The sequence below is a fragment of the Drosophila miranda genome, chromosome 2 (genome assembly GCF_003369915.1).
Source record: "Drosophila miranda strain MSH22 chromosome 2, D.miranda_PacBio2.1, whole genome shotgun sequence".
NCBI lineage: Eukaryota > Metazoa > Arthropoda > Insecta > Diptera > Drosophilidae > Drosophila > Drosophila miranda.
This window is the reverse complement of record NC_046675.1, coordinates 19,629,292-19,655,154: the sequence shown is the minus strand read 5'-3', so window position 1 is coordinate 19,655,154 and position 25,863 is coordinate 19,629,292. Positions and strand designations below refer to the sequence as shown.

General features: G+C 38.5%; 4 protein-coding genes across 9 annotated transcripts in view; 2 read left to right on the top strand and 2 right to left on the bottom strand.

Annotated features, from left to right (window-relative positions):
• Positions 1-1,968: 1,968 nt before the first annotated feature.
• On the bottom strand, positions 1,969-3,846 carry LOC108154154 (calreticulin). Its single transcript, XM_017284308.2, has 4 exons — positions 3,683-3,846; positions 3,507-3,611; positions 2,854-3,326; positions 1,969-2,626 (listed from the first exon to the last, which is right to left on the bottom strand). Exons 1-4 carry the CDS (start codon positions 3,768-3,770, stop codon positions 2,075-2,077), a joined length of 1,218 nt encoding a protein of 405 aa, XP_017139797.1. The 5' UTR covers positions 3,771-3,846; the 3' UTR covers positions 1,969-2,074.
• Positions 3,847-5,083: 1,237 nt separating this feature from the next.
• LOC108154157 (spermidine synthase) lies at positions 5,084-8,638 on the top strand. Its single transcript, XM_017284318.2, has 2 exons — positions 5,084-5,338; positions 7,805-8,638. Exons 1-2 carry the CDS (start codon positions 5,205-5,207, stop codon positions 8,547-8,549), a joined length of 879 nt encoding a protein of 292 aa, XP_017139807.1. The 5' UTR covers positions 5,084-5,204; the 3' UTR covers positions 8,550-8,638.
• Positions 7,711-13,011, bottom strand: LOC108154158 (pinin). Of its 2 annotated transcripts, none has more exons than XM_017284320.2 (3): positions 12,789-13,011; positions 12,229-12,713; positions 7,711-9,797 (listed from the first exon to the last, which is right to left on the bottom strand). In XM_017284320.2, exons 1-3 carry the CDS (start codon positions 12,914-12,916, stop codon positions 9,682-9,684), a joined length of 729 nt encoding a protein of 242 aa, XP_017139809.1. In that variant the 5' UTR covers positions 12,917-13,011; the 3' UTR covers positions 7,711-9,681. The 2 variants fall into 2 exon arrangements, with proteins under 2 accessions (XP_017139809.1, XP_017139808.1); XM_017284319.2 differs by lacking the exon at positions 7,711-9,797 and adding an exon at positions 11,608-11,898 and having other exon boundaries at positions 11,963-12,713; positions 12,789-13,009.
• Positions 13,012-15,360: 2,349 nt separating this feature from the next.
• LOC108154150 (hemicentin-1) overlaps positions 15,361-25,863 on the top strand; it is a 78,124-nt gene continuing 67,621 nt past the window's right edge. The window contains exons 1-4 of one of the 5 annotated variants that reach the window (XM_033389152.1): positions 15,361-15,493; positions 16,320-16,387; positions 16,679-16,830; positions 21,820-21,949. In XM_033389152.1, coding sequence (XP_033245043.1) covers positions 16,752-16,830; positions 21,820-21,949 — 209 coding nt within the window. In that variant the 5' untranslated portion in view covers positions 15,361-15,493; positions 16,320-16,387; positions 16,679-16,751. Of the gene's footprint in view, positions 15,494-16,179; positions 16,388-16,678; positions 16,831-21,819; positions 21,950-25,863 lie in introns of those variants that run through there. The other 4 variants (XM_033389153.1, XM_033389155.1, XM_033389154.1 and 1 more) reach the window with 4 other exon arrangements.

Here is a 25,863-nt window from a genome sequence, read left to right as displayed (position 1 = left end):
TTCGGCGTGGCCAAACTATTCGCATGCGACGACGGGACCCAGTTCACCAGCCGATCATTCAAAACATTCCTACGGACCGCGGGCGTTAAGCTGCCCATGAGCTACATGGGACGAACTCCTACCCGAGATGTCACTGGCAATCAAATCAAGCGTCTCCGAGACTATCGGATTCAGCCCCGCGTTCCTCCTGCAAGGAAGGGAACCCCGGCTCGACGGCGCCCCATACGACGAAGTCACGCCCGGGACAGGAAGCCCTCCAGAGACGACCACCAGCAAAGCAACGAGGCTGAAAGAAGTATTCGCCATCATCCGGAACAACATCCATAGAGCCGGCCAAGAGCAAGGGAGACATTATAACCACCGCCGGCGATTATGGCGCCACGCCATCGGGTCATTGGTATTGTTACGCCAACACCACCTCTCGAACGCCGTCCAACGCTTCGCAGCAAAACTAGCCCCCAAATTCGACGGCCCCTACTGGGTTAAAAGCTTTCCGTCACCGAATATCACCAAATTACAATATTGCGAAGCAGAAAGTCGCGAATATCAGCGACCTGAGGGAATTACGCGATCACGAGTCCAAAGAACCCACTGACCTACAAAAGAGCGCTGACGCCACGCGCCCCACAAATCTGACGAAGCGAAGAGAAAGCTGAAACTCCAACGCAGACCACAGAATGTATGACCAACGTATGATAAACCTAAGCCTACCACTAAGTTACAACACCTCCAACCTCCACACATAACTTCTCGACACGCGCCGACTCCAACATCGCTGACCAAGCACACCGGGTCACGCGGACTGCCCGCCCCTCCGGATCCGAAAAGATGACACCGCGGAAGCTGGCGACGAACGCCAACACAAGAAGCGAAACCGGGTCAAACCACGACCGCCGAACCGGCGAAAAGCAAACCCTACGCGGAAATACATTTTTGTGACCCCCGCTGACGCAGCAACAACAGGCGTATAAATAGACGCCGGCCAGAACCAGAAGACAGCTTACGCAGAAACCCGGCTCCGAGTACAGACGTTGTACTAGAGCTTACGAAAGATACCGGCGATCAGTAGAGTTATCAAACTAGTCCAATTTAAATTGCTATGATATTCGTAATGAAGTGTCTAATTATCAGAATAATATCAAATTGCGTAAGTTCATTCCAACTAGCCGAGGCACCGACACTACTCCACCCCAAGTCCACGCACACCGTTTAACATACACGACGAGCAGCGCCCACTCCACCCCTGATCCACACTCACTAAGATAAGCCAACCCCGACGTTTCCCTCAAAGTTCCATCTACTTCTACACATTTCTTGTTGATTGACCCCTGGACGTGACTGAGCTTACCCCAGCCTGAAATAGGTCCATCACATTAATTATAAACGAGGGGGAACGTTGTGAGTTGCTGCGGCGACCGCAACTCTCCATTTATACCCGATACATAGTCAGTATGGCTACATTGAGCGACAATGTGTGCGTGCGGCAGAGACAGAAAACGTGTCTGAACATGTCGTCGGGCGCTGCGTATCCACTGCAAATTGATTTGTTCCTTTTGGTTTTAAAAATGATCTGATCTGATCCAGACCAGCAATCTCATAGATACGGTCATTCTCTATGATTGTGCGTTTTTATTTTTTTATCTTCAATATTGTGGATGCGGAAGCTGGTGGGGCGAAATTTTTGATATAGTTTTATACTGAGATCTAACAGTAGTGTGGATACCATTTTTTGTTACTCTAGCGTTAATAGTCTCTGAGATTTGTGGATACCCCCAGATTTTCGTCCTTGCGGACGGACAGACAGACAGGTCTCAATTGACTCGGCTATTGATGCTGATCAAGAATATATATACGAATATATATGGACGCTGCACACATCCATTTTCACCACAAATCTAATATACCCCAATACTCATTTTGAATATCGGGTATAATAAAACAATACACGTTGTCTTTATGACTATAATATAAGTCTTACAGATTGTAATTGTGGATTTAGTATTTTTTTTTAAATCTGAAGCAATTATTACACACAAAATATACATAAGATTTGACGTATTTTATTAGAATGCTTTTACAATTCATCATGTTCACTCTGTTCTTTGTCTTGCTTAGATTCATCCTTCTCATCTTCATCATCATCTTCCTCCTCGTCATCCTTATCAGAGGCCTTTTTCGCCTCCTCTTCATCTTTTTTTCTCTGGACTTCATCTTGAATCTCTTTCATTTTTTTTTCCCCAGCTTGAGTGTTTTTTACATTAGCTGCTGCGTTCAATGCCAACTCAATGTCATCGGTAATGAGGACATTATCAAATATGGTTCCAGATTTTACTTGCCATAAATCGAATCCTAATTTGCATATTTCCTTGCGTAAATAAAGCTTATTATCCGGTATATATTCAGGATTATCGATTTCAGGATGCTCCCAAGCACCTTTATAGTCGGGATTATCCAATTGTTTTGGTTGCCACTCCCCCTTATACTCAGGGTTATCTACCATAGGCGGCTCCCATTCACCATCCATTTCATCATCCCAATCTTCTGGTTTTGTAGCATCTGGGTCTGGTATATGTTCCGATTTATCCCAATCCTCAGGTTTCTTATCGTCGGGATCAGCAATTGTAGGCTGATTTGTAATAAATTAAAATAAGTTTGAAAACTATATTAATACATATTGGAATGTAAGGCGTATGTTAAGAGCTATGAGCTTGGAATTCATACATATGTACTTTAAATGTTTTGTTTAATGAAAACATGTTCATATGAATAAAAACAACACTAACGTGATTTAAATGACAGATGGTTGTGATTAGTTTTTGGTTTATATGACGTTTTATATTTGTATATACATACCTTATCATCCCAATCCTCCGGCTTCTTCGAATTAGGATCTTTAATTTTTTTTGGTGCTAAAAAGTCCCAATCATCCTCCAAGTTACCGGATTCCACTTTTTCGTTATCAATTAAGACTTCATAGGTGTTGTCAGGCCTTACTATAAGCGTGTAAAAATGAGTGTACACGTCATCCTTACATCTTACATCTTTGTTAATCAAGTGATTCTTTCCTTTGTAGCTAAAAATGACGTGGACTTTCTTTGTACCGGGTCCACAAATATCTGGCCCAAACATAATTTCGTAGGGTGACTCGCCGTGCATGTCTGTTTGGTCTAGGGAGCAGTCAAACAGTTTAACGTAACCACCCCCACAGTCAATATTTTGTTCATGTTTTACAGAAAATTGAACAACAAGAGGCTTATCTTCATTTGAAAATGCATCGAATTTCCGGGAAACAGCGTAGAAACGTGCATCCTGCGAAGTTTGAATGCCTATTGGAATATGTAAACGGACACAAGTATGTAGTTAATATATTTGTATACATATGTACATACATATATATTTATGTGCGTATTCATAAAAACACATTTGGTGAGAATTTGCCTACGTGTTAATTCAAAAATATCATCATATTGATATATACATATTTGTATTTGTAAAATGGTACATACCTTTGTCTGCTTCAGCATCGTTAAAGAATGAACCGGAAGAGTGGGCAAATTTTCCAAATTCCTTACCAGGATGCTTGCTATAAATCCACGTATCATCCCAATTTCCTGTCATAAAGTAATGAAAAGAATGAAAAACAATTCACAGGCGAAATAAGTAAAACCGCCGATTTATATACCATTATCAAATTTTTCGTCTAAATATATGTGTGCATTTATCAATCCGACTATTGCCAATAAGGCAAGAATTATAATTCTATAACACATCGCGTTAATGTTCTCACTCAACTGAAATAAGTTTGTCCAGCAGATTTACTAAATGCCGGCAAGCTAGATATAACTGAAACAGAGCATTTATCTTTGAGAGTGTTAAAAAGAGATGGATATAAGACACTTCAAATTTTCGCTGGAGCGTTTTGATTGGGTACGATTAGACCAATAGCATTGGTCAACGTATCTCTTAATATTAAATAATTTTCCAGTGTTGCTTTTGATATGCATTTTATAAATAATAGCTGGGGTATTCCCGTAAAAGTTGCAGCCTTATAACACTCTGCAGCTCCATACTTATGCTTCTACCCAAACCGACTTTTCCTCATTTGTTTTTTTTTTCATGGCGTGCGTTCCGTTAATTTTTATAATATGCTATTAATTTTTTAAGTTTTTATCCAGGTTGAGTTTTTTTACATGACTTAATCTTATCCTAAATCTGGTTGTTTTGAACCTTGAAATTCTGAAAAGTTACATGCAGCTATAAATCCAACCTAAGACTTTTGTATCTTCATCTTACCGTCTGGGAGCATTCAAAGTCAAAATTAATCATTTTTGACAAATTGTTTCTTGAATTTTGACTTTAATAAGGCAGGAAAAATGGAAACAAATGATTTTCTATATATTTTTGTTTTTTTTTTGCCATTTTACCGTTCAAATAAAGGGTGTATTAATTCATGTAATACATGTATCTCGCTCCCTGAGTTTCTTCTGACGTCGTTACAATGGTAAATGAAGAATTGAAATTTGACAATGCAGCAAACTTCTTTCATTAACAGCTCTGTAGTTTCCAAGGCATATTATCCAAATTTGCTAGTGTTCACTTCACTTAATCTATGAACGTACTCTTCATCAGTTCTTTTTCTGGTATTAATAGGTATTTTAATCATTGAACTTGAATGTAGAAACTTTACTGCGTAAAAATTTGTATAAAAAATATAATTTCTTTAAAATGGATTTCCCATAGAGGGAAATGGCTGGAATTTTTGACAGATGAGATGAACATCTGAAAACTAAGAGAGGGTTTCTCGAGCATATTGCGAGCACACTTATAAATAGAGCTGATTCAATTTTTAACGGAGTTGTTTAAGTTATGCTGTGTTTTTATGATTACTTTTGAACCGGCTTTTCACATCTTTCGAAATTTCCAATGGTTCCCCAAGATGTGCTATGTGTGCAAATGTCACGAAGAAACTTTTTTTGAAATGTTGAAAAAGGTGTTTTGAGCCTGGGTGTTTCCGTGCTTTCAAAGCAAGCATGAAATACCGGAAAAGTATTAGTATTTTTTCAAATATATTTAGAGTCAAGAATGCAGTCAGAATGCAGATCTTTGAACATCAAGCCACGTGTTGAGCTCGTTTCTATTAAAGGCGGGAATTGAATTTTTATAGAACTAAATAGTACAATTTCATTTTGTTTTTCTATTATAACATGGATACGATATCTTGCGGCTGGTTTAGTGAAATTCAGGCCGAGCTATGGCCTGGACAGGCATTTTCCTTGAAAGTAAAAAATGTCATTCATAAAGAAAAGTCAAAATACCAAGACATTCAAATAATTGAAACGTGAGTTATACATATGTATGTATGTGTAAAATATGCAGGGTCACCAGTCTTATAAGATGCTGTCGCATAGACGAAACAGAATCGAATAGTCAAATATCATCATGTATCATAATTTTGGCAGTTTATTAATTTTATTAAAAGAAAGAATGTACGAAACAAGTTAGGTGGATAACTTCGGCGAGCTGACAATAAGAAAATCTTAACTAAAAGATAATAAATCACGTTATCAATTTGATTAATGTAGTAATTTGGCAGCCTGGTTGTTTTCCAGTTCCAATATTTGGAACAAAACATCCACTTATTGAAATATGTATATTAAGTTTTGCAATTGTATAACAAATATTCAACTGATCTGGTGTTATTTACCATCATCGTAAAATCCAAATTTCTAACCATTTACCTCAAACTTATTTATGTATATGTTTGATTTAATGCTTTCCTTAATGCTTAATGATTTCCTGCTGGCCTAAGTAGGTAAAGTCCCATCATGACGCTATACGTCGTTTCGTAAGGTACAAAGGTGCTTTTCTAATCAGATCACTAAATTATATAGCGACTATTTATTTAAATATTCGGGTGAATTTTTAATCAAATTCATGGCTGACTTATTGGGTGTAAACTATGAATATTTATATACCTTCCTTTGCACTGTGCATCGGTTGGCCAAAGAAAATATAAATAGTAAGATGAGTAACGCACATACATTTTTTCGATAGCACATTTTATTTAGTATTTATACTCTTTGTTAATGCGCTAGTCACATGGAGTTCACATGGGCCATATCTAGCAGATCGCCGAATCTACATCAGATCGGATAATTACATACATAGCTCGCAAATAACTGTTGACACTTTCGGCGTGTCTGATAAAAACCTCTTATTGACGGACACATTGAGAAAATGGACTAAAAAGACCCGATCAAATCTGTTTTTGCTCAACTCGCTCTTCGCTCAAGCAAAGACCGATTTTTTCACTTCTCTTTTGTTCCTGTTTTTCACTGAGCATCTTGTCGCGAGTGAACGAACAAAGTGTCTTTTGCGTATGTGTGCGTGCTTGTACGTGTGATGCTTATGGCAACTATCAATTTTTGTGAATTCTATACGGTTTGAAATGAATCGTGAAAAGCAAAACGAAAATGTTCGTTTGCCAATTTTGCAAATAAATATATGTACATATTACAATACAATAGCCCAAAAGATGCGGAAAACATGAATAAATAAACATATACACGAAAAAAAAACTAAAAACACTTTACTCAGACACTTTTTTGGCTCTGCTCATCTAAAGACACTTTTGCTGTGAGCGCTTGACCAAAGTGTCTTTCTAAGTTGTTATTGTGAGACACGATCGTGTGTCGGGCTCACCCGAAAACCCGAAACACATAACACAAGCGAAGAGACAAAAAGTGTTCTGCTCAGTGAGAGACCGTGTCTTCGTGGTCTTTTTCGGTTCTGTCAGTGACGAGACAGCAAAGGGAAAAAGTGTTGACCGTCGTTTGCGAGCTATGGATAATTATTATAGCCTTACGCGAACACATTTTCTGTCTCTCTCTCTCTCTCTCACACACTCTTCGTCGTGCAATGTGTGCTAACTCTGGCGTATGGGAGCCACATTGACTGAGTATCGGGTATAAATGTAGAGTCGCGACCTTAGCTGTGACTCACAACGTCCCTCCTCGTTTAGAATGACACGAAGATGCGATCCTCACAAGGAAGTTTTTTACCATGGAAAACTATGTATTTGGCACTCCTCTAAATACACTTAGACGAACTCAGGAGAAGCAGTGCGAGATTAGTAAAAAGATGCGAAATTTCGTGGTGGGTTGATGGAAAGGTCATCTTCTAAAAATGTTGGACATCTAGGAAAAAATTCTTCCGTAGCGTGGCAAAAAAAAAAAAAAAACGCTAAACAACAAAGTGTCGTACCTCGTTGCAAAAGCCTCATACGATGCATTGGTGGTAGCTGCAGGCTGCAGTTTGTAAAAAGCTGAAAAGCGTAGTGCGCCAAAGGTGAAAGGTATACCCCACAGCGATTACCGTCAAAATATTCTGAAGAATATTCTATTTGTGAATTCGTAAAAATAGCTAAATAATCAATTAAATAAAAAGTATTTACACAAATTTTTAGATTTTTTTTAATTTTCTGAATTGCGAAAAAAAACCGACTGAAGTATTCTATTTTGCTTTGCCGCGTAGCCCAATTTTTGTTTGGCAAAAGATCAATTCGTATCTTTTACGAGCAGCGATACAATCGATGTATAAAATGTATTTTATAAATTACATAAATAAGCTCACGTATATGTATACATAGTTTTAACTATTTATTAGCTTTATATAATAATAATAATAATATGTATACTGATTGAGTATCGGGAATAAAAGTAGAGCAGCGGCAACTTTTACCCTCGTTTTCATTTATATTCTGTTCTATCTGATTTTTAAATTATATTTTTGTTTCCGTTTTCAGTGAAACATATGGGAAGTGCTTAATATTGGATGGAATAATACAATGCACGTCAAGAGATGAATTTTCTTACCAGGAAATGATAGCATTTCTACCTCTTTTTTCTCATCCAAATCCAAAAAAAGTCTTGATTGTTGGTGGCGGCGATGGCGGCGTGGCGCGTGAAGTTGTAAAACATCCCTTGGTTGAAGAAGTACATCAAATAGAAATAGACGAACGCGTTGTGGAACTTTCAAAACAACATTTACCTGAAATGGCATGCGGGTTTAAGAGCGAAAAATTAAAGCTAACTATTGGCGATGGTTTTGAGTACATGAAAAAACATAAAAATGAATTTGATGTCATTATAACGGATAGCTCGGATCCAATTGGTCCAGCAGTAAGCTTGTTCAATGAAAGCTATTATAAATTAATGAAACATGCTTTAAAAGAAGATGGAATCGTGTGCTCTCAAGGAGGTAGTTTTTGGTTAGACTTGAGTTACATAAAAAAAACAATGTCTGGTTGCAAAGAGCACTTCCCAAAAGTTTCCTATGCCATAACTTCAGTTCCCTCTTATCCTTGTGGTCATATAGGTTTTGTTATAGGTTCTTTGAACAAAAATCAAAAGTTCATTAACTCTGTAAATAAAATAAAAAATTTTGATATCGAAGCGCTAAATTTAAAATACTATACACAGGAAGTACATGATGCAGCTTTTGCATTGCCACGATGGGTACAGAAAAGCTTAATGTCGGACATAAATTAAATTTGAAACTTATAGCCAAAATGTCAATATCTACTTCCTTATTGATAATGTTATGTATAAATAAAAGTTGAAATATTTCAACCACGAAAGCCCAAGTTCTTTTATTTCCGTACTATACGGCCTGAGGGGTCTCTAAGTACCAGAGTAGTCTCTTATCATGATCACGGCAGACGCCACTTGATTTTCGTGGTTGTTTATCCCAGCGAAAGCAGCCAGCCCAGCGACAACAACGAAGCAGTGACAACCGCAAGAGAGGAAGACGAAGTCCAGCAACAATAGAGAAGCACCAGTAACCGAAAGAAGGGAAGAGGCGAGGCCCAGAAAGAACTGTAAGCGATAAGACAAGCCAGCCACAGCAACGCCATGCCAGCAGGGGATCAAGAGAGAGCAGAACGCAGCCACAAAGCCACACGGCAGCAGCAGAAAGGAATGGCGAAAGCTGCCGACGCTGCCGTCTACGCCGAGACTCCCGGGCGAGAGCGGGAGCTGCTGAACGGTGCGATAGGTAGGGATTTAAGAAAAAAAACATGTAAAGAACACAATGAACAAACAATCTCGCCGCCAACTGTCCGTATCCATTGCCTGGGGAAACCGGGTATCAGGGGACTTGTCTCTTCTCCTTAACCTTACACTACTTGCCTGAGTAGTCTCCGTTGTGATTCGCATTCTGAATAGGAACCCGAAGGTGCAATCCGGCGATTGCCTAAGCCCTCTCGGTGATGCCTGTCGGCGTCCCCGCATTATCCCAGTAATCTATATTTCGGTAGGATCTCGAAGGTGCTATCCGGCGATTGCCTTAGTAATCTCGGTGATACCTGTCGGTATCTCAGTGTGGTCGCGATCCCCGTAACAATCCATGATAGATCCCGAGGGTGCTGACCGCCGATTGCCTAAGCCAGAGTCGGATTTTCCCCGCAGGAGCAGCCTGGCCGCCGTCCCGATACTCGGGGATGCCTGCCGGTCGCACCCCCTGATTTCCCTTCTTAAACGGAACGGGTGGACCAGCAGATTCTCCGCGAGGGCCGTCCGGTGATTGCATAAGTGCCCTCGGTAAAATTCGCCGGAATCCCCCTACGACTCTCTACGGGCTTCAAAGCTGGCCACCCCCTCTCGGAGGAGCCACCTAGTTATTTCATGGAGCATTTTTGGAGCACCCATCCTGTTTGGGTGTGCGCCTTCTAGCCAATGTCCTGTAAGGGAACGTATGGCTTCGCGGTTTAGTTTTTGTTCTAATTTGATGTTTTTGATCTGTTCATTGAGCTTCAACAACTTCTTTTCTAGATGGTAATTCCCGAATTACACGAGAGTTAATCCTTGGCGACCTTCGCTCTCGTCTACAGAGAAACGACCATCTGCATAATTCGAATCAAACATACGACGCTTATCTTTAAATGATCTTTAGTTATGATAACTCTTTTTGGCTTCATCGGCGTGTTTGCATTTCTCAATTCTAAAAGTATATAAAAAGAGAAAAATATTTGTTTTATACACAAATCAACAATATAATAGGCATATATACATATACCTCAACTCCTTTGGTACGCGACCAACAAATCGACGAATACTATCATTTAATATTATAAGGGACTGCTTAGCTAGGATAAGTTTCTTCTCTACATCATCAACAGATGATAAACAGAAATTTTACCATTGTTCTTAAGTAGCTAGTAAGCTCAAATGGTTTCTCTACATATCTTTCTGGAATGCGAATGGCATTTCACAGCACAAGTACGAGCTCTTGCAGTTCCTCGATCAACATGACATTTCAACAACGCCATGCTCATTTCCGGTATATCTACAGGTCGCATCCATTCATATCGAAACTCAAAGCGGTTACTTAAACCTAGCCGCGTTTTGCGTTTCTGCGTTTGCGAATCACAATTTGCAAAATTCTTCGACCTATTAGTGCCAAAACATTCCACTCCAGTCATATTCACAGACATATTGAAGAGTTGCTTCGCGATAAGAGTAGGCTTCGGCAAGAATGGCAAGCCCATAGATCACCTGCCAGCCGTTTACTACGCAAAGCTCTAGACGATAAGAAAAAGCTCCCCAAACATTGTCGTAAAAATCGGCCAGTATGGCCGACCGTAGCCAGGAAGCGCACCTCTGAGCATTGAAAACTAGGCAGGAAGAGGTTCAGCGTGGTCACACGTTCCCTTATAGGACATTGACCAGTAGGCGATCACACAGAGACGAAAAGAGGAAAAGACGGTGGAACACATGTTCCGCGCCTGCCCGGCTCTCAACAGAAGAAGGCTACAATATCTGGGCATGCCATGTTGCACCTACATTTTGATTTCAAATGCTGAATTCTGATAAGTGCATGTTACGAACATTTTCGCTGTTCTGCGCAAAATTTTATTTCTAACCAAATCGGACAGCGTCAGCAGTTAGCACGAAAACGAAGTTTGTTGACCTGATCAATTATTTCAGAGCCAAATTTGACATTGGGATAAAAAAGCTATTTATAAAGAAGGCACAAGCTAAATAGCCCTGGTTATGGTTTCAAATTAATGTTAATGCATCAATAAATCATGTTTTTTTTTCAATTAAGATTAGTTTTGTTTTATAAAAAGCCGCCTACTTCTCATTTTGGAGAAAAAAAAGTTTCCTTTTTGAAAAAAGAGAAATCTTCCGCTTTGTGAAAACGGGAGAACCAATGTATGTGTTGTTAGAAGTAAGCCGGAAAATGTTTGGGAAAGTGAAAACCGGAGCCTGCCTGTAAATACTGAAATCAGCCGAGCTTTATGGCATCCCGAACACTTTAACCGAAAGAAGAGCCGAAAGTGGAGATGAACTAAAGAATCTTTCAATATTTAGATCTGAGCTCTTTTAAGCAAGCATCATCTGATCTGATCTGATAGCTATACGACAGTCTGTTTCAATTCAACTATTTTCTGAGTTTAATTACAACATATTTCTGTTATGTTAAAAAATCATTTTTTGGGTTTGAGTAAATTATGTCTACATTACATATCATAAATCAGCCTCAGGAACAATCAGTTAAAATACGATTTGTTCCGAGAAAAACTTTTGTTTTGGGGATCAAAACAAATAACTTTTAGAGATTCCATTTTATTGACACCAACCAAATTCCTCCTGGTAAATATTGGATTAAAAATAATGTCTTTGTCTAAATGTATCCTCAATTGAATCAATAGATTGGTTAGAAATAACATAGTTTGTTAAGCTGATAGAGCCCTATTTTAACCACATATTAGTCGGACATATTTGAGGTCTTAAATGGAAAAATGGTTAAATCCCAACTCCGAACCGTTACTAACATATGTACATGTTCAGACGATTTACTAAATTCCACAATAATGGTTATTTGAAGAGCTGAGAGCTACAAGAAAAAAACAATTTTGTTCAAAATGAGGCTGATCAATGTTAATTTTTATTGAACTTACATTTTCTAATTATGTAAATTCACTTCCCATCTCATCATATTGTTCTTCATAGATGCTTTCGTCAATTTCGTTATCTTCATGCATTTTTATGTAATTTATACGTTCCAAGTCCCGTAGCTCTGCGTGTAGTTCTTCACGTCTGCTTTGAATAAAACACTCTACATAATTTTTACATTCAAGTAAGAGTTTTTCAGTACGCGTGGTGTGCATTTGTGGGCGAAAAAATAAGTGCGGTTTAGTTTTTGTTCTAATTTGATGTTTTTGATAAGTGATGGATGATTCCCATGATTTAAAATCCTTTAGTCTAGCCATTTTATATTCCAATGCTCTAACTTCAAATTGCTTTCGTTTTTTATTTAAAAACAAAGTTTCTCGTTCTTTTCTTAGCATGGCTCTTTCCTGAAGTTCTTGCCTCTCCAGTTTCTTTTCTATTTCAGCTTTTTTATCTTCTTTGATCTTTAGACGCGACTCCTCTTGGCAGAATTTTTGTAATGTTCCAATAAGAGATCCAAACATGCGACGATTTCGAGCTATTGACTCGGAATCTGTTCCTTGAGCTTCAACAACTTCTTTTCTAGATGGTAATTCCCGAATTACACGAGAGTTAATCCTTGGCGACCGAGTTTCGCTCTCGTCTACAGAGAAACGACCATCTGCATAATTCGAATCAAACATACGACGCTTATCTTTAAATGATCTTTCGTTATGATCACTCTTTTTGGCTTCATCGGCATGTTTGTATTTCTCAATTCTAAAAGTATATAAAAAGAGAAAAATAGTTGTATTATACACAAATCAACAATATAATAGGCATATATACATATACCTCAACTCCTTTGGTACGCGACCAACAAATCGACGAATATTATCATTTAATTCAATAAGGGACTGCTTAGCTAGGATAAGTTTTTTCTCTAAATCATCAACAGATGATAAACAGCAATCATTTACCATTGTTCTTAAATAGTTGAAAATTTAAAAAAAAAGTTAAAAGTATCTATAATGGTTAGAGATGTTTGTTGAGCTGTTTCTGTAGTTAGTGGATATGCAATATCGATAATCATTTAACTTAAAGACATAACTAAGCGAAGTTTTTCCATCAATTTGGAACAGTGGAAAAAGCGCAAAATAAATTGATTTTGTTACAGATTTGAAATTCCGATTCACACTGTTACTATCTGCCATCTACATATCTTCCTCAAAAAGCAGCTGATGATCATAAAATAACAAAGTTTTTGCTTGGGAAACATCCACAATTTTAATTGGCTCTGCACACTGAACACATCCCGGGGGACCGGTGGGATTGTCATACATATGACCATCTACCATCCGTCAAAAAGCAGCTGATAAGCATAAAATTTGGTCTGCATTGTGAAATTTTCACAATTTTAGATTATTCAATTGCTTATAATAATAAAAATCCAAATATATTAAGTAGGCGTTACTCTTTGGACTACCTTAAAAATTACAGCAGCTCTGTTGGGAAGTTAGTTTGGCCTTGGCGAGTATCCCTCGCTTTGTTTCCATTTGCTCATCCTGTAATTTCTGCTAATTCTTCTGGACTTCAGGCAAAAAAAATTGACAAAAACGTTAACTGCAATGAGCAGCTAGATACGATAGAATTCTTTCTGGAGTTTGTCAACTCTGAGCAAAATGATGTGGCTTGGCGAAAAGCGTTGCGCGCCGCATACAAGATTTTTGAAAATTACGATCACAGCTCACTTCTTTCTCAAGGTATAATAATAAGGAGTAAAGTAATGGGATCAGCCGATACCGTACTGCCATATGTCAACAAATGCAATAAACTCCCGCGAGCTAGGCTAATTTTGCGTATGATGACAAGAAACCAACCAACCAAGAAGCAACCCTCCATGTCAATCATGGAGTAATATCATGGGGTAGAAAGGGGTAGAAACCTCGTTCTCTTTTGTAGTGACCAGACGTGTTTTTGTTTTGCGCTCTGCTTCTTTTCCATTTATTATTATACAAATACAGTGTTTATCAAAATTAGCCTTGATAAAATCCCAACTTAACCAACAGTAAAAAATCTGTTGTTTAACGCGAGTGCATGACTATTGTTTTCATAAAAACTTAATTTTTGATGCTAATTCTGTGCGTTGGTTAATCGTGTGATTGTGTTGCTTTAAGTACGCTCATGCTGAGTTAAGCCCGCTCTTATCCCGTAGCCTTTGCTTTAGCTACTTCAGGCAACTATCGGACCGTTTAAAGGACTTGAGGTCACTAATGGAATTGTATGGGCTATAGCCCATTAGTAATATTTTTAAAGTCTGGTTCGTTTTTTACAACGAGAGATTGCCACTCTGCCTATTGTTATAACCGATGCTCAAAATGAGTATTTGATTTTTGGTGAACGAAGATGTGTGTAACGTCCAGAAGGAAGCGTTTCCGACCCCATAAAGTATATACATATATTTTTGATCAGCATCAATATCCGAGTTGATAGAACACTGTCTGTCCATCCGTCCCTATGAGCACATAGTGCTCAGAGACTTGTAAGATGGTCCGGAAGGTTTTGCCCTTCCAAAAATTTCCCAGTTAGTCCACCATCCATTTTCGATGTTCCTAAACCGCACGTTTCTATGCAATAGTCAGCCAATGGTTTTCAAATGCAACCATAAAAAGCAATGAATGGCAATAAAAAATAGTTCGCGCCTAGACATATTTCAAATCTTAATTCGAATTTTAAATCGTCGACGGAATAAACAAGAAAAAATACAGCAGACACTATAAAGAATGGAGAGACCTGAAATTGGTGGTAATAAGTAAACCTATATACATTTATGATTAGTTTTAAATAAATAAACAATAAACAAAAGTCGAAATGGACTGCATATATAGAATATCTCGCTATAAACTTTTGGCATGATAGTACTGTGGATTGGCGGGGGCCCCCAAATAATTCCGTTAATGACGACCGGGAAAGATCCAACTACGGCTCTAGTATTATTTCTGCAAACAAGGCACCGCACCAAAGCGGATTAAACTGGAAAATTTGGAAGAGATTTCTCGGAAAATGCTTGAAGTCCAGAAGGAGCAGCAAAAATTACAGGATGAGCAAATGGAAACAAAGCGAGAGATACTCCAGCAAATTTCAAGCAGCCAAGGCAAAACCAACTTCCAATCAGAGCTGCTGCAATTTTTAAGGTAGTCCAAAGAGTAACGCCTATTTTATATATTTATGTTTCAATAATATAAGCAATTTACTAATCTAAAATTGTGAGAATTTCACAATTCAGACCAAATTTTATACTCATAAGCTGCTTTTTGTCGGTTGGTAGATGGGGGTCGGTGCCAGTGTCAATCGGGGTTTCACATCTTTAAAAAAAATACCACCGTTACACCAGGGATGTGCTCAGTGTGCAAAGAAGACTTAGTTAATTCGAAGAGCTAGTGGCAAGTGCGGGTGCGGCTGCGGGTAACGTTCCGCTAGCCCAGAAACTCGGGGCTGCTGCGCAATATACCGCCCGCGCATAAGCCGCGTCAGCAGATTGGTTAATCGTCTGCCCTTGGGTTAATATCAAGATTTACTTTTTTGTAGATATATGTATGTACATATGTACATAGATTCTCTAAAACTTCCGATCAAGGAACAATAAATTTCGCATTGACCAAATAAATTCGTTACTTCTATTTTATTTGGCCCAACCGAAAGCAATTTATGTATATGTATATTCATACACATATTTTTTTTAAATACTCTTGTAACAGTGTGATATCAGAAAAGTCTGCACACCAAATTAGTTTGCTCTAGCTCTTACAGAGAAGTTTATACAGACGAACAGATTGACAAAAAGATGGATAAGAGGCTATGTGTATGTATGTATGTACATACATATGTATGTATATCGACTCGTTTATTGACGCCGATCAAGAAAATGTATGTACATATGTACATGTATGTATATGCATATATACATACATATGTGTATCTTGATATCTCGATATCCTATGATGACTACTATTTCTATTCAAACAATATTTTCAGTGAACATATCATAAGCATACATATGTATGTACATATACCGATGTATATATGTATGTACATAGTACAAGGGTCATGTTGCAACGCTTACATCAAAAGCTCAACTTTGGCGCGTGCGCCAACTGTCAAGCTTTTTGGTCCTCGCTTGCAGGTGTAATGCTATTGAGAATTTACATGTTTAGTTTCCCTTCGCGGTTTGAAAAGAACTAAAATAACTTTCTGACATTGGAATATAGTTTCAGCTTTAGTCTCAGTTAAAATAATATAATATGTATTTTATTTATTTGAACTATTCTCGTGCTATATACACTTTTATGTAAATGTTTATATTAAAAAAGGCGAAATGTTTTCCAGAAATTAAAATTGGGAACAATTTCAAAAAGAATGCATACAAAACTCAAAATAACCAAATAGCTCAAGAGGTAATAATTTTCAGTGTGAAACGATATGCACTTATTTATGTATGTACATATGTACATACATACATGTATTAAGTAAAATAAATATTTTAACTGTGTAGTTTATCTACATAAGCATTTACTTATGTACATACATACATTCCGTGCATCTAAACTAGTTGTTCACGTATAAATATAAATGTACATGTGTACATCCATATGTATGTTTCTGTACGTGTATATAAGTGTCCTTATCTGTAAAAAAATGATGTTGATAACAGTGGAATAAATCATGTAAATGGAATTTATTTAAAGTTCTAGTGTAGGATTAATAAACAACAAAAGACCCAAAGCTACAAATATAAATGTTTAATCCAAAGAACCCAGAATGGTATACAAAATGGATCTATTACTACTGTTAATATTAACATTTCAACAAATAAGATACAACATTGGAAGCAAAGATGGTAAGTCTGAGATAAAAATCTATATTGTAGAATATAAATACATATGTACATATGTAGATGTTCACGGGCTAGATTAAATGGTGCTAAAATGTGAGACTGCTTATTTTAAACATTCGAAAAGGGTATCGTACAATTTTTGATTCATGTAAATACATGTATGTATGTATGCATGTATATAACGGAATGTGTGGAAAGAGTATAGACGGACTGCAGGAATATATTGAATAAGTTACATAAATCATAAGATTACATACATGTGTACATACATACATATATACATAGTCTGACACTATTACTACTATTCGACTGCTCTGAAATAAAAAGCCACCGCTGATCGGGATTAATATACATATTCCATCAGATTCAAGTCCATTCTAGATTTTGTCACAAAAAGCGCCTCCGTTATTCGACTGATAAGCGGCAGACGCGTCTGGAGACGTATACGAAAATTAATTTTGCGTTTTGTCTCTCATACAATCTCGTTCTTCGCAGCAAATTTAGCAAAGTCCAATGTCAAAGAACTATAAGCGATGTTCACCAACACGTACAGGTGTTTTAAACCAGCCAAATTATGATTCTCAAGCTTATATATAAATATTTATTTTTTAGCCCAACTCTAATTTTGGCTCTGAAATAATTTTTTAGGGCAACAGCACTTTTCGTTTTCGTGCTAACAGCTACGCAGCTTATCGCATTAGCACAAAGTTGAGCGTAAAAGATCGGCTTGTGCTCGTAACATGCTCGTAACAGAACATTTGGGTAAAGACAGCTGTTAAAATTTAAAAGACAGCAATTTAAATTTCAATAAACATGCTCAGACATTTTAAAACCACACATGTGTCATCTAAGATGTCGTGATCTTAAATCGCGCACTTTCTGAAGTCGTTTTAATTTCAAAACAAGCTGTTGAAAAAATTATGGAATTTTGTATTATGCTGTATATTTACGAAACAACAAGGTCAGAATAGGTCCCCTCCAACTCTTACAAATCATCCCAATGTGCCATGGTCATCTTCCTGCCCTGCTTTCACCCTTCTAAAAAACTAACTCCTCTTTTTGTAAGCTATCAGAATGTTAGCATTATTTTCCAGGATAGTGTTGCATTTGCTTCCCACGTTATTGTGTTTACCGAAAACTGATTAAAGCCGGAAATTCTTAGTTTCGAGTTCTTGGCGGTCGGTACACAACTTTTAGAAAGGACCGTTCGTCTCGACGTGCAGGAGAGGTTCTGATTGCAGTGGAGTCTAATTTCACGTCGGTACACTTTACAATCTAATTTCAACAGGAACTGGAATTCCTGTGTGTAAAACTGATTCTTCCCGCTTTCGCTATTCATTACTTGCTCGTATATTTCAATCTCAATTCAATATCTCAATTTATGAGCAGCACTTGTCCGCTTTAACCGCTGTGTCTTCCTCGCTATCAGATAAAGATCGTATGAAATTTCGTGGTGACTTAAACTTGCCAGGAACTGTTTGGTCTTCGGTAAACGGGTCTAGTATCCTAGTGCCCATGTCTCGACATGACTTTGTTGACGGCTTGCTTGACCTGTCCCTGTCTCAAGTCAATCATGTGAAAAATTCCTTGGGTCGATTGCGTGATCTGTGCTTTGTATCGGATCCGACCATAGTGTTGTTAAGCCGAGCCCTTCCGCTCACTATACCTGAAGACGCCTACCATCCTACTGTCGAAGTGTCGGTAGATATAATACCAACTGTATTGGATCGGTCGAGTAGACTACCTGAACGTTTCCGCTCCTTTCGTAAAGCCGAATTTGCGAAGCTTAATAACCTCATTAGGGATTTTTATTGGTCCGCTACGTACTTGTGCACTGATGTCAAAAGGCACAAACATTTTCTTCAATGCTCTGGGCACATTTTTTGATTCTTGTGTCCCGCTTTCTTGTCCGATTAGATATGGAAAACCCTCTTGGTTTATCAAAGAGTTATCCAGTCTAAAAAACTTAAAATCAAGGTTTTATGAAAAATTTCAAGTTGGTTCTCCTACTACTCACTCTCGCTATGTAATAGCTCGGTCAAACTTTTCAGTTCTTAATGTACAATGCTATCTCGATGCAGGATCCTTTTTTCTCAGGACCCTAAACAGTTTTACTGCTTCGTAAACAGTAAGCGTATAACATCCGCATACTCGCTATCATTTTGTAATACGTCGGCAAATAATGATCAGGCCATTCCCGATCTTTTTGCCCAATTTTTCCAAACCACCTATTCTGAGGAAAGCTACTCTGGTCATCCGTACCCATACGGTTTACCGAGGTCAACGGCATTTTCAGTCCCTTGTTAAATGAATGTTCTTTACTTCATGATCTTCGACTAGATAACCCGGTATATTCACCGGGGCTAGCAAAGTTATTAGCTATTCGCAATATGTTTAAGATGTTTTTAACTCCGCACTTACAACATATCTGCAAGTCAATTATATCTCCAACTCAGCATGGATTTATAAAGCGGCGATCAAACTCGGCGAGTTTACCTCTTTCATTATTAAATTTTTTCAAGTTAACTTACAGACGGTTGTTATTTATACCGACCTTAGTAAAGCATTTGAATCTGTCAACCATTCCCTTCTAGCACATAAGCTTGACTTTTAGGGTTTCCGCATAACCTCCTGAGATGGATTTCTAGCTACCTTTGTTCCAGGTCTCAAAGAGTCCTCTTAAAAACCTCATTCTCTTCACCAGTCAAGGTTTCTTCGGGAGTACCACAGGGCAGACATCTAGGCCCCTTACTCTTTTACTCTTCACACTCATTATTAATGACTTGCCCTTATGTAATTATGTATGCGGATGATGATAAACTCTGTGTCCAGTATAAGGACATTGCATTTCATTCTCGCTTGCAATCCGATCTCAATAACTTTCAGTCATGGTGTTGTGCAAACTTGTTACACCTTAATGCCTCGAAATGCAAAGTAATGACATTTCATCGTTCTAGCCCTTTGTTGGCTCCCTATACCCTATTTGGTGGTTCTCTTGAGAGAATTACCATGGTAGATGATCTCGGTGCTATATTAGACGCCAAGCAATAGTTTTCTGAACACATTTTTACATTTACATTGGTAAATAAGGCCATGCTTGGGTTTATAAAGAGGTGGTCAAAGAAATTTGACGAATTTAACAAAGACTCTTTATACCTCGCTAGTTCGTCCGATCTTAGAATACGGCTCCTGTGTATGGTGACGTCAGTACAAAGTACACCAGGACCGTATAGAATCAGTACAGAAAAACTTTTTATTCTTTGCTCCTTAATTGGGCCTTAATTGGGATGCGGGTATGAGACTCCCATCTTACTCTAGTAGACTGCTATTAGTAAACCTCCCATCCTTAGTTGACCCTAGAAAAATGCTTGATGTGATTTTTATGCACAACTTGATCAGGGGTGACATAGACAGCCCTGATCTGCTGTGCCGCAAAAACTTCATGATTCCTATTAGACTTCCACTCCACTTCCTCCTTCCTTCCTTCTTCCACTTTGTAGATCGAATTATTCCTTGTATGAACCGTTTAGGGTCTAATGCTCGGATTATAATTCCCTCTACCATATTATGTCCACCACTAATTCTCTTCCTCTTATTAAATTACTAATCCTCACACACCTTTCTAGTAATTAATAATTGTAGTGGTATTTGTATTTTGAATGCATGCCTAGTTGACTTAGTAAGTTTAGTGCTAATTTTCATCGAATATTAGTCTAGCAGATATCTTTCCTGCATGCTCGCGTAACAGCCTTCTGCTGGTTTCAGACGGGCCACTTGACGGGGCAGTAATTGCATCGCCTCTTGCAAGATGCAGCCATTCGCCGCCCTCTTCTGCCTCCACAAAGGACGAAAATCTGTAGCATCCAAAATTTTAAAGTTAAACTTCTGTTAGTTCTCACTGTTACAAGTTTATTTAAAAATATGGCCTCACAGCCTTCCGCCCCCACAAAGAATCAAAGTCTGAGGCATCCACAATTTTCAGGATACGAGAAAATTAAGAACACACAATCATAGAGAATGACCATATCTACCAGACTGTCGAATCTGGATCAGATCGGATCATTTTTATAGCCAAAAGGAACAAATCAATTTATAGTGGCTACGCAACGCCCGACGACACGCTCTGACTGATTTTCTATCTCCCTCGCACGTACTCTTTGTCGTGTCGCTCAATATTAGCGCCGTCTGGTGGAGGAGAGTTGCTCACAACGTTCCCACTCGTTTTTTTTGACACTTAAAGGCTTGAGAATTATTTCCGAACTCTGCACATACATAACAACCGAATAATAACATTTAAACGGAACGCAAAAAATATCAAAAATCACGAAAACGCCGAGTTTTTACTACAAATGTTACGAACTGAAAATAACAAAACATTCAAAAAATATCTTGTGTGGCTAGATAGTAATTAAATTATTCTATATTGTTACAAGTAAATGCAAATGAGGTGAATACCTCTTAAAATGGTCCAAAGGAAAACTTTTTTTTTTCAGGTTTTTATCCTTTTTTAGCATTTCGGATTTATTTTTGTGAAAACTGCATGAAAATTCAGTTATCCCCGCATCTTATTCAAATATGACGACTCTAGGGCCTGCCTCGTGCATCGTCCTCCATTAGTGCCACAAAAACTTTAGTCCTCGTCCGTTTTGAAATCCAGATAGTTATACGTGAACGAATATAATAAAGGCACCGCTTAACTGTTTGGCGTATTATGGCGAATATGCCGATAATGACAAATTGACAAAATTAACTACAAGATTCGAGTAAAGAGTGATACAGCCCTTTGTTCAGAACATTTCTCGAACCTTTGTATATTGTTCGGCCACTATACTATGCAATATTATATAACAAAAAAATATACTTGTACATAACCTAAAACAAAAAAAGGTTTTATTCATTTAAAAATTTTGTAACAGCTAGTAAACAATAGTAACAAAATTAGATTTCCAACAAATTTGAATTCTATACAATTACCACCTCGTATACTTCTAGTACCAGTTCACCAAATCGAATCTTTGGTTGGAGAAAATATATTCCTTCCATGCAATATAACTACTTATGACGGAGATGAGCCTGTGTTGGTTTTATGGTACAGAGATGATAAGGGAACACCCATTTACAGGTAAATAAATTGTATATATCACCTATAGCATAAATACCATATTTATAGTCGCTCTAGTCAGTTTTGAAGTAATCTTCATGAAATTTTCCAAATGGTCTTTTTATACCCGATACTCAAAAAGAGTATTCCGGTATATTAGATTTGTGGTAAAAGTGGATGTGTGTAACGTCCAGAAGGAATCGTTTCCGACCCCATAAAGTAGATATATTCTTGATCAGCATCAATAGCCGAGTCGATTGAGCCCTGTCTGTCTGTCCGTCCGTCCGTCTGTCCGTCCCTATTAGCGCCTAGTACTTAAAGAATATAGGAGCTAGAGCAACGATGTTTTGGATCCAGACTTCTGTGATATGTCACTGCTACAAGAATATTTCAAAACTTCGCCCCGCCCACTTCCGCTCCCACAAAGGACGAGAATGTGTGGCATCCACAATTTTAAAGATACGAGAAAACGAAAAATCACGAAAGCAGAATCGTAGAGAATGACCATATCTTTTAGACTGCAGAATCTGAATTGGATCGTATCATTATTATAGCCAGCATCAAGAAAACAATTTAATTTTTTCTCATATTCTATGATATCGAAGATGCACAAGTTTATTTCAAAACTTTGGCGCACCCCTTTCCGCCCACGCAAAGGACGAAAAAAGATCTCAGGGATTATTAGAACTGACTGTGGCGCTCTCACTGTTACAAAACTATTTGTATTTTTTTACTGCAGAACTCACTGTTACAAATGTATTTCTTTTTGCTCACTGTAGAGAGCTCACTGCTACCAGTGTGCTTCAAAATTTCGCCCCACCGCCTTCCGCCTACACAAAAGACGAAAATCTGTGGCAACCACAATTTTGAAGTAGGGGAAAATTAAAAACGCACAATCATAGAGAATGGCCATATCTACTAGATTGCCGAATCTTGCCGAATCCGAATCAGATCGGATTATTATTACAGCCAAATTATCGCACGCACTCTTTGTCGTTTAATGTAGCTATACTGACTAAGTATCGGGTATAAATGTAGAGTTGCGGTCTCCGTAGGTACCGTAAGGTACAAATCGTCTTAGTCATCCCGCGTGCATGGTGCATTTGTCCAGGGATTCAAAAACGATAACATTGAGTTAACTCTAACAATTCGACGTAATTCGTACGCGCATGATGTTTTATCAATTCATATTGGCAGAATTTAATTATTGCATATTGTGAAGGGATGGCTTTTCGAGTATTATTGTAGTTTTTATTGGTATAAGAGCAGGAATATGTATAGGTGATTAATTCTTAATTGTTAATTCTTTTCGTGTTGTTTTTCCGGCGTGACAATCTATCGATGATGATCTCTATGCTGACAAGGTCACCCAGGCTATATGTGGTTGGCTTGGAATGTCTGGCATCATAACGTTTCTTAACTGCCGCCCTATGATCGTTGACTGTCGTCGCAGCATCTGCTCGTAGCTTCTCTAACTCGGCATCTGTCATCATTTTCGGATCCTGATCTCGGATCACGCTCGTCAAGGTCTTTTTAAGGATATCACGTGGCTCGTAGCCATACAATAACTGAAATGGAGAGCATTTAGTAGTGATATTTACCATGGTGTTGATGCTCCACTGGATTGATCGTATTTGGTCGTCCCATCGTTTTTCATTTTCCTTTGAAGGTAGAAGCATTGATAAAATAATCCGGTTCGTTCTTTCTGCATGACCGTTAGCTCTTGGTATCCTTACTGCATTGAGTACATGCTTTATATTATTCGATTTACAATAGTTTCCAAAATCCATCGACGTAAGAGCGGTACCACGATCGGTGATGATTCGGTTTGGCATTTCCGAATAGCTGGTTACGTCCTGCAGCGTATCAATGACTTGTTTAGTTGCTGTACTTGTTACCGCTCGCACTATGGTGAATTTAGTAAATGCGTCGACAATAACAAGAATATAATCATTCCGTTTTGAACTCCTTGAAAAAGGTCCCATGTGGTCCATGTGTACGGTCGAAAAAGGCATCGGCTTGATGTCATTATAAGGGTACTGGCCTTCCTGACGTCCTCCTGGTATCTTATATAGTGCACAGCCCACACATGACTTTATGTAGCTCTTAACGAAGTTGCGCATTCGGGGAAATCAAAACAACTTTAGAATCAGAATAATTGTTTTATCTGTGCTCATGTGCCCGGACTTGTCGTGACATTCGTGTAGAATATAGAATATCTTAACTGCTTCGGCACAACCCATAACAGCTTGCTGTCATATTTGCGAAAAAGGCGATCGTGCTCAATCAAATACTCGTCGTTCTCAGATCTCTTATCGATTTTCATATCAGCTTCAATTTTCTGGATTTACGCATCTTGTAATTGTATAGTGAATAACCAATCAGTCGATGATGGTCTTTGAAATTTTTATGCATGCTGTTTCCATCTCATGTTTATCCTCAAATGGAGCTCGACTTAGCGCGTCAACGGGACTCATCTGTGTTCCAGCTCGATGAATAACGTCTATCGCAAATTCTTGAATACGCAACCACCATCTTGCAATTCGGGGTATCAGATCTCGCTTCTCCATTTATGTTTTCTGGGCATTACAATCGGTAACAACTTTGATTCGCTTACCATAGATGTAGTATTTGAATCGCTCCAACGACTCGACGACGGCAAGAGCTTCTAGCTCGTAACTGTGGTAGTTTTTCTCTGGTTTGGTAGTTGCTCGGCTATAATAAGCAATTGGCTTCATTTCATCCGCCTCCTTTTGCAGCAATACCCCGGCTAAACCAACGGCATTGGCATACGTATGTAGTTCATGATCAGCATCTAGGCGGTAGCTAACGACAACAGGATTCCTTATCAAGCATCTTTTTAACTCCGCAAAAGCATCCTGCTGGGGCAGTTCCCACCTAAATTTCTGGTCTTTGCGCAATAGGGTACGCAAGGGCTCCGAAATAATGGCATATCCAGCAATAAATTTCCTGAAGTATCCGCTGAGGCCTAAAAACTGTCGTACTTCGGTAACATTGCTCGTCGTCGGGAACAATAAAATGGCATTCGTCTTAATCTCTCCAGGACTGATGCCGTCAGCGTGTATCCGATGACCCAGGAATGTAATTGATTGCTTATACAATTCACACTTCTTCAGATTTAGAGTTAATCCGAACTCCTGCAATACTTGAAGGATTCGCGCAAGCTTCTCATACATCTCGTCAAACGTCTGACTACCAATTAAGATGTCGTCCATGTAATGTATCATGTCGCCTTTCTGCACTCGCTTTTGCAATTCTGCCATGAGTCGATTGAAAACAGCAGGTGCAGTCTTTAGCCGAAACGGCAGTCGCTTGAACTCATATAGTCCATCCGTGGTGATAAATGCAGTAAACTTTCTACTTTCGGGTGCTACTTCAATCTGATAATACCCGCTGTTGAGGTCTAGTGACGAAAAGTATTTAAACCGCTTTGCCTCCTGCAGACGCTCCTCAATATTTGGTACTGGGAAATTTTCCTTCTTGATCAGCTTGTTCAGGCGGCGGTAATCAACACAGAGTCGATCACTACCGTTTGGTTTCTTGATGAGTACCACCGGGCTGGCGTACTCTGATGTGGATGAGGTGATAATGTCGTAATCCAACAGCTCGTCGACCATTCTGTTCACAATTTCCTTCTTTGGCTCGGCAACTCGGTATGGCGATTAAGAAACCACCTGGCCACTCTCAACGATGATGGCTTGAACGATGTTTGTTTTGCCTATGCCTTGCAATCCTGTAGAAAAAACATTGGCAAAATTCTCCAGCAAGCTGCGCATTTGGTTTCTTTCTTGATCGATCTGAAAATTAACAAGAAGTTGGTTAGCTATGATGTCGTTTTCAAGAGCTACCGACTGATGAACTGCTCATTTAACTTCCGTGTCGCCTGGCTCAAACTTAAGCGATAGAAGAGCACT

Coding starts and splice junctions, on each gene's coding strand:
- LOC108154154 (XM_017284308.2), bottom strand. CDS start 3,770: ATGTGTTATAGAATTATAATTCTTGCCTTATTGGCAATAGTCGGATTG. Junction 3,612..3,682: donor AGACGAAAAATTTGATAATG/GTATATAAATCG, acceptor ACTTTATGACAG/GAAATTGGGATGATACGTGG. Junction 2,627..2,853: donor CGGAGGATTGGGATGATAAG/GTATGTATATAC, acceptor ATTACAAATCAG/CCTACAATTGCTGATCCCGA.
- LOC108154157 (XM_017284318.2), top strand. CDS start 5,205: ATGGATACGATATCTTGCGGCTGGTTTAGTGAAATTCAGGCCGAGCTA. Junction 5,339..7,804: donor GACATTCAAATAATTGAAAC/GTGAGTTATACA, acceptor TTCCGTTTTCAG/TGAAACATATGGGAAGTGCT.
- LOC108154158 (XM_017284319.2), bottom strand. CDS start 12,916: ATGGTAAATGATTGCTGTTTATCATCTGTTGATGATTTAGAGAAAAAA. Junction 12,714..12,788: donor CGCGTACCAAAGGAGTTGAG/GTATATGTATAT, acceptor ATATACTTTTAG/AATTGAGAAATACAAACATG.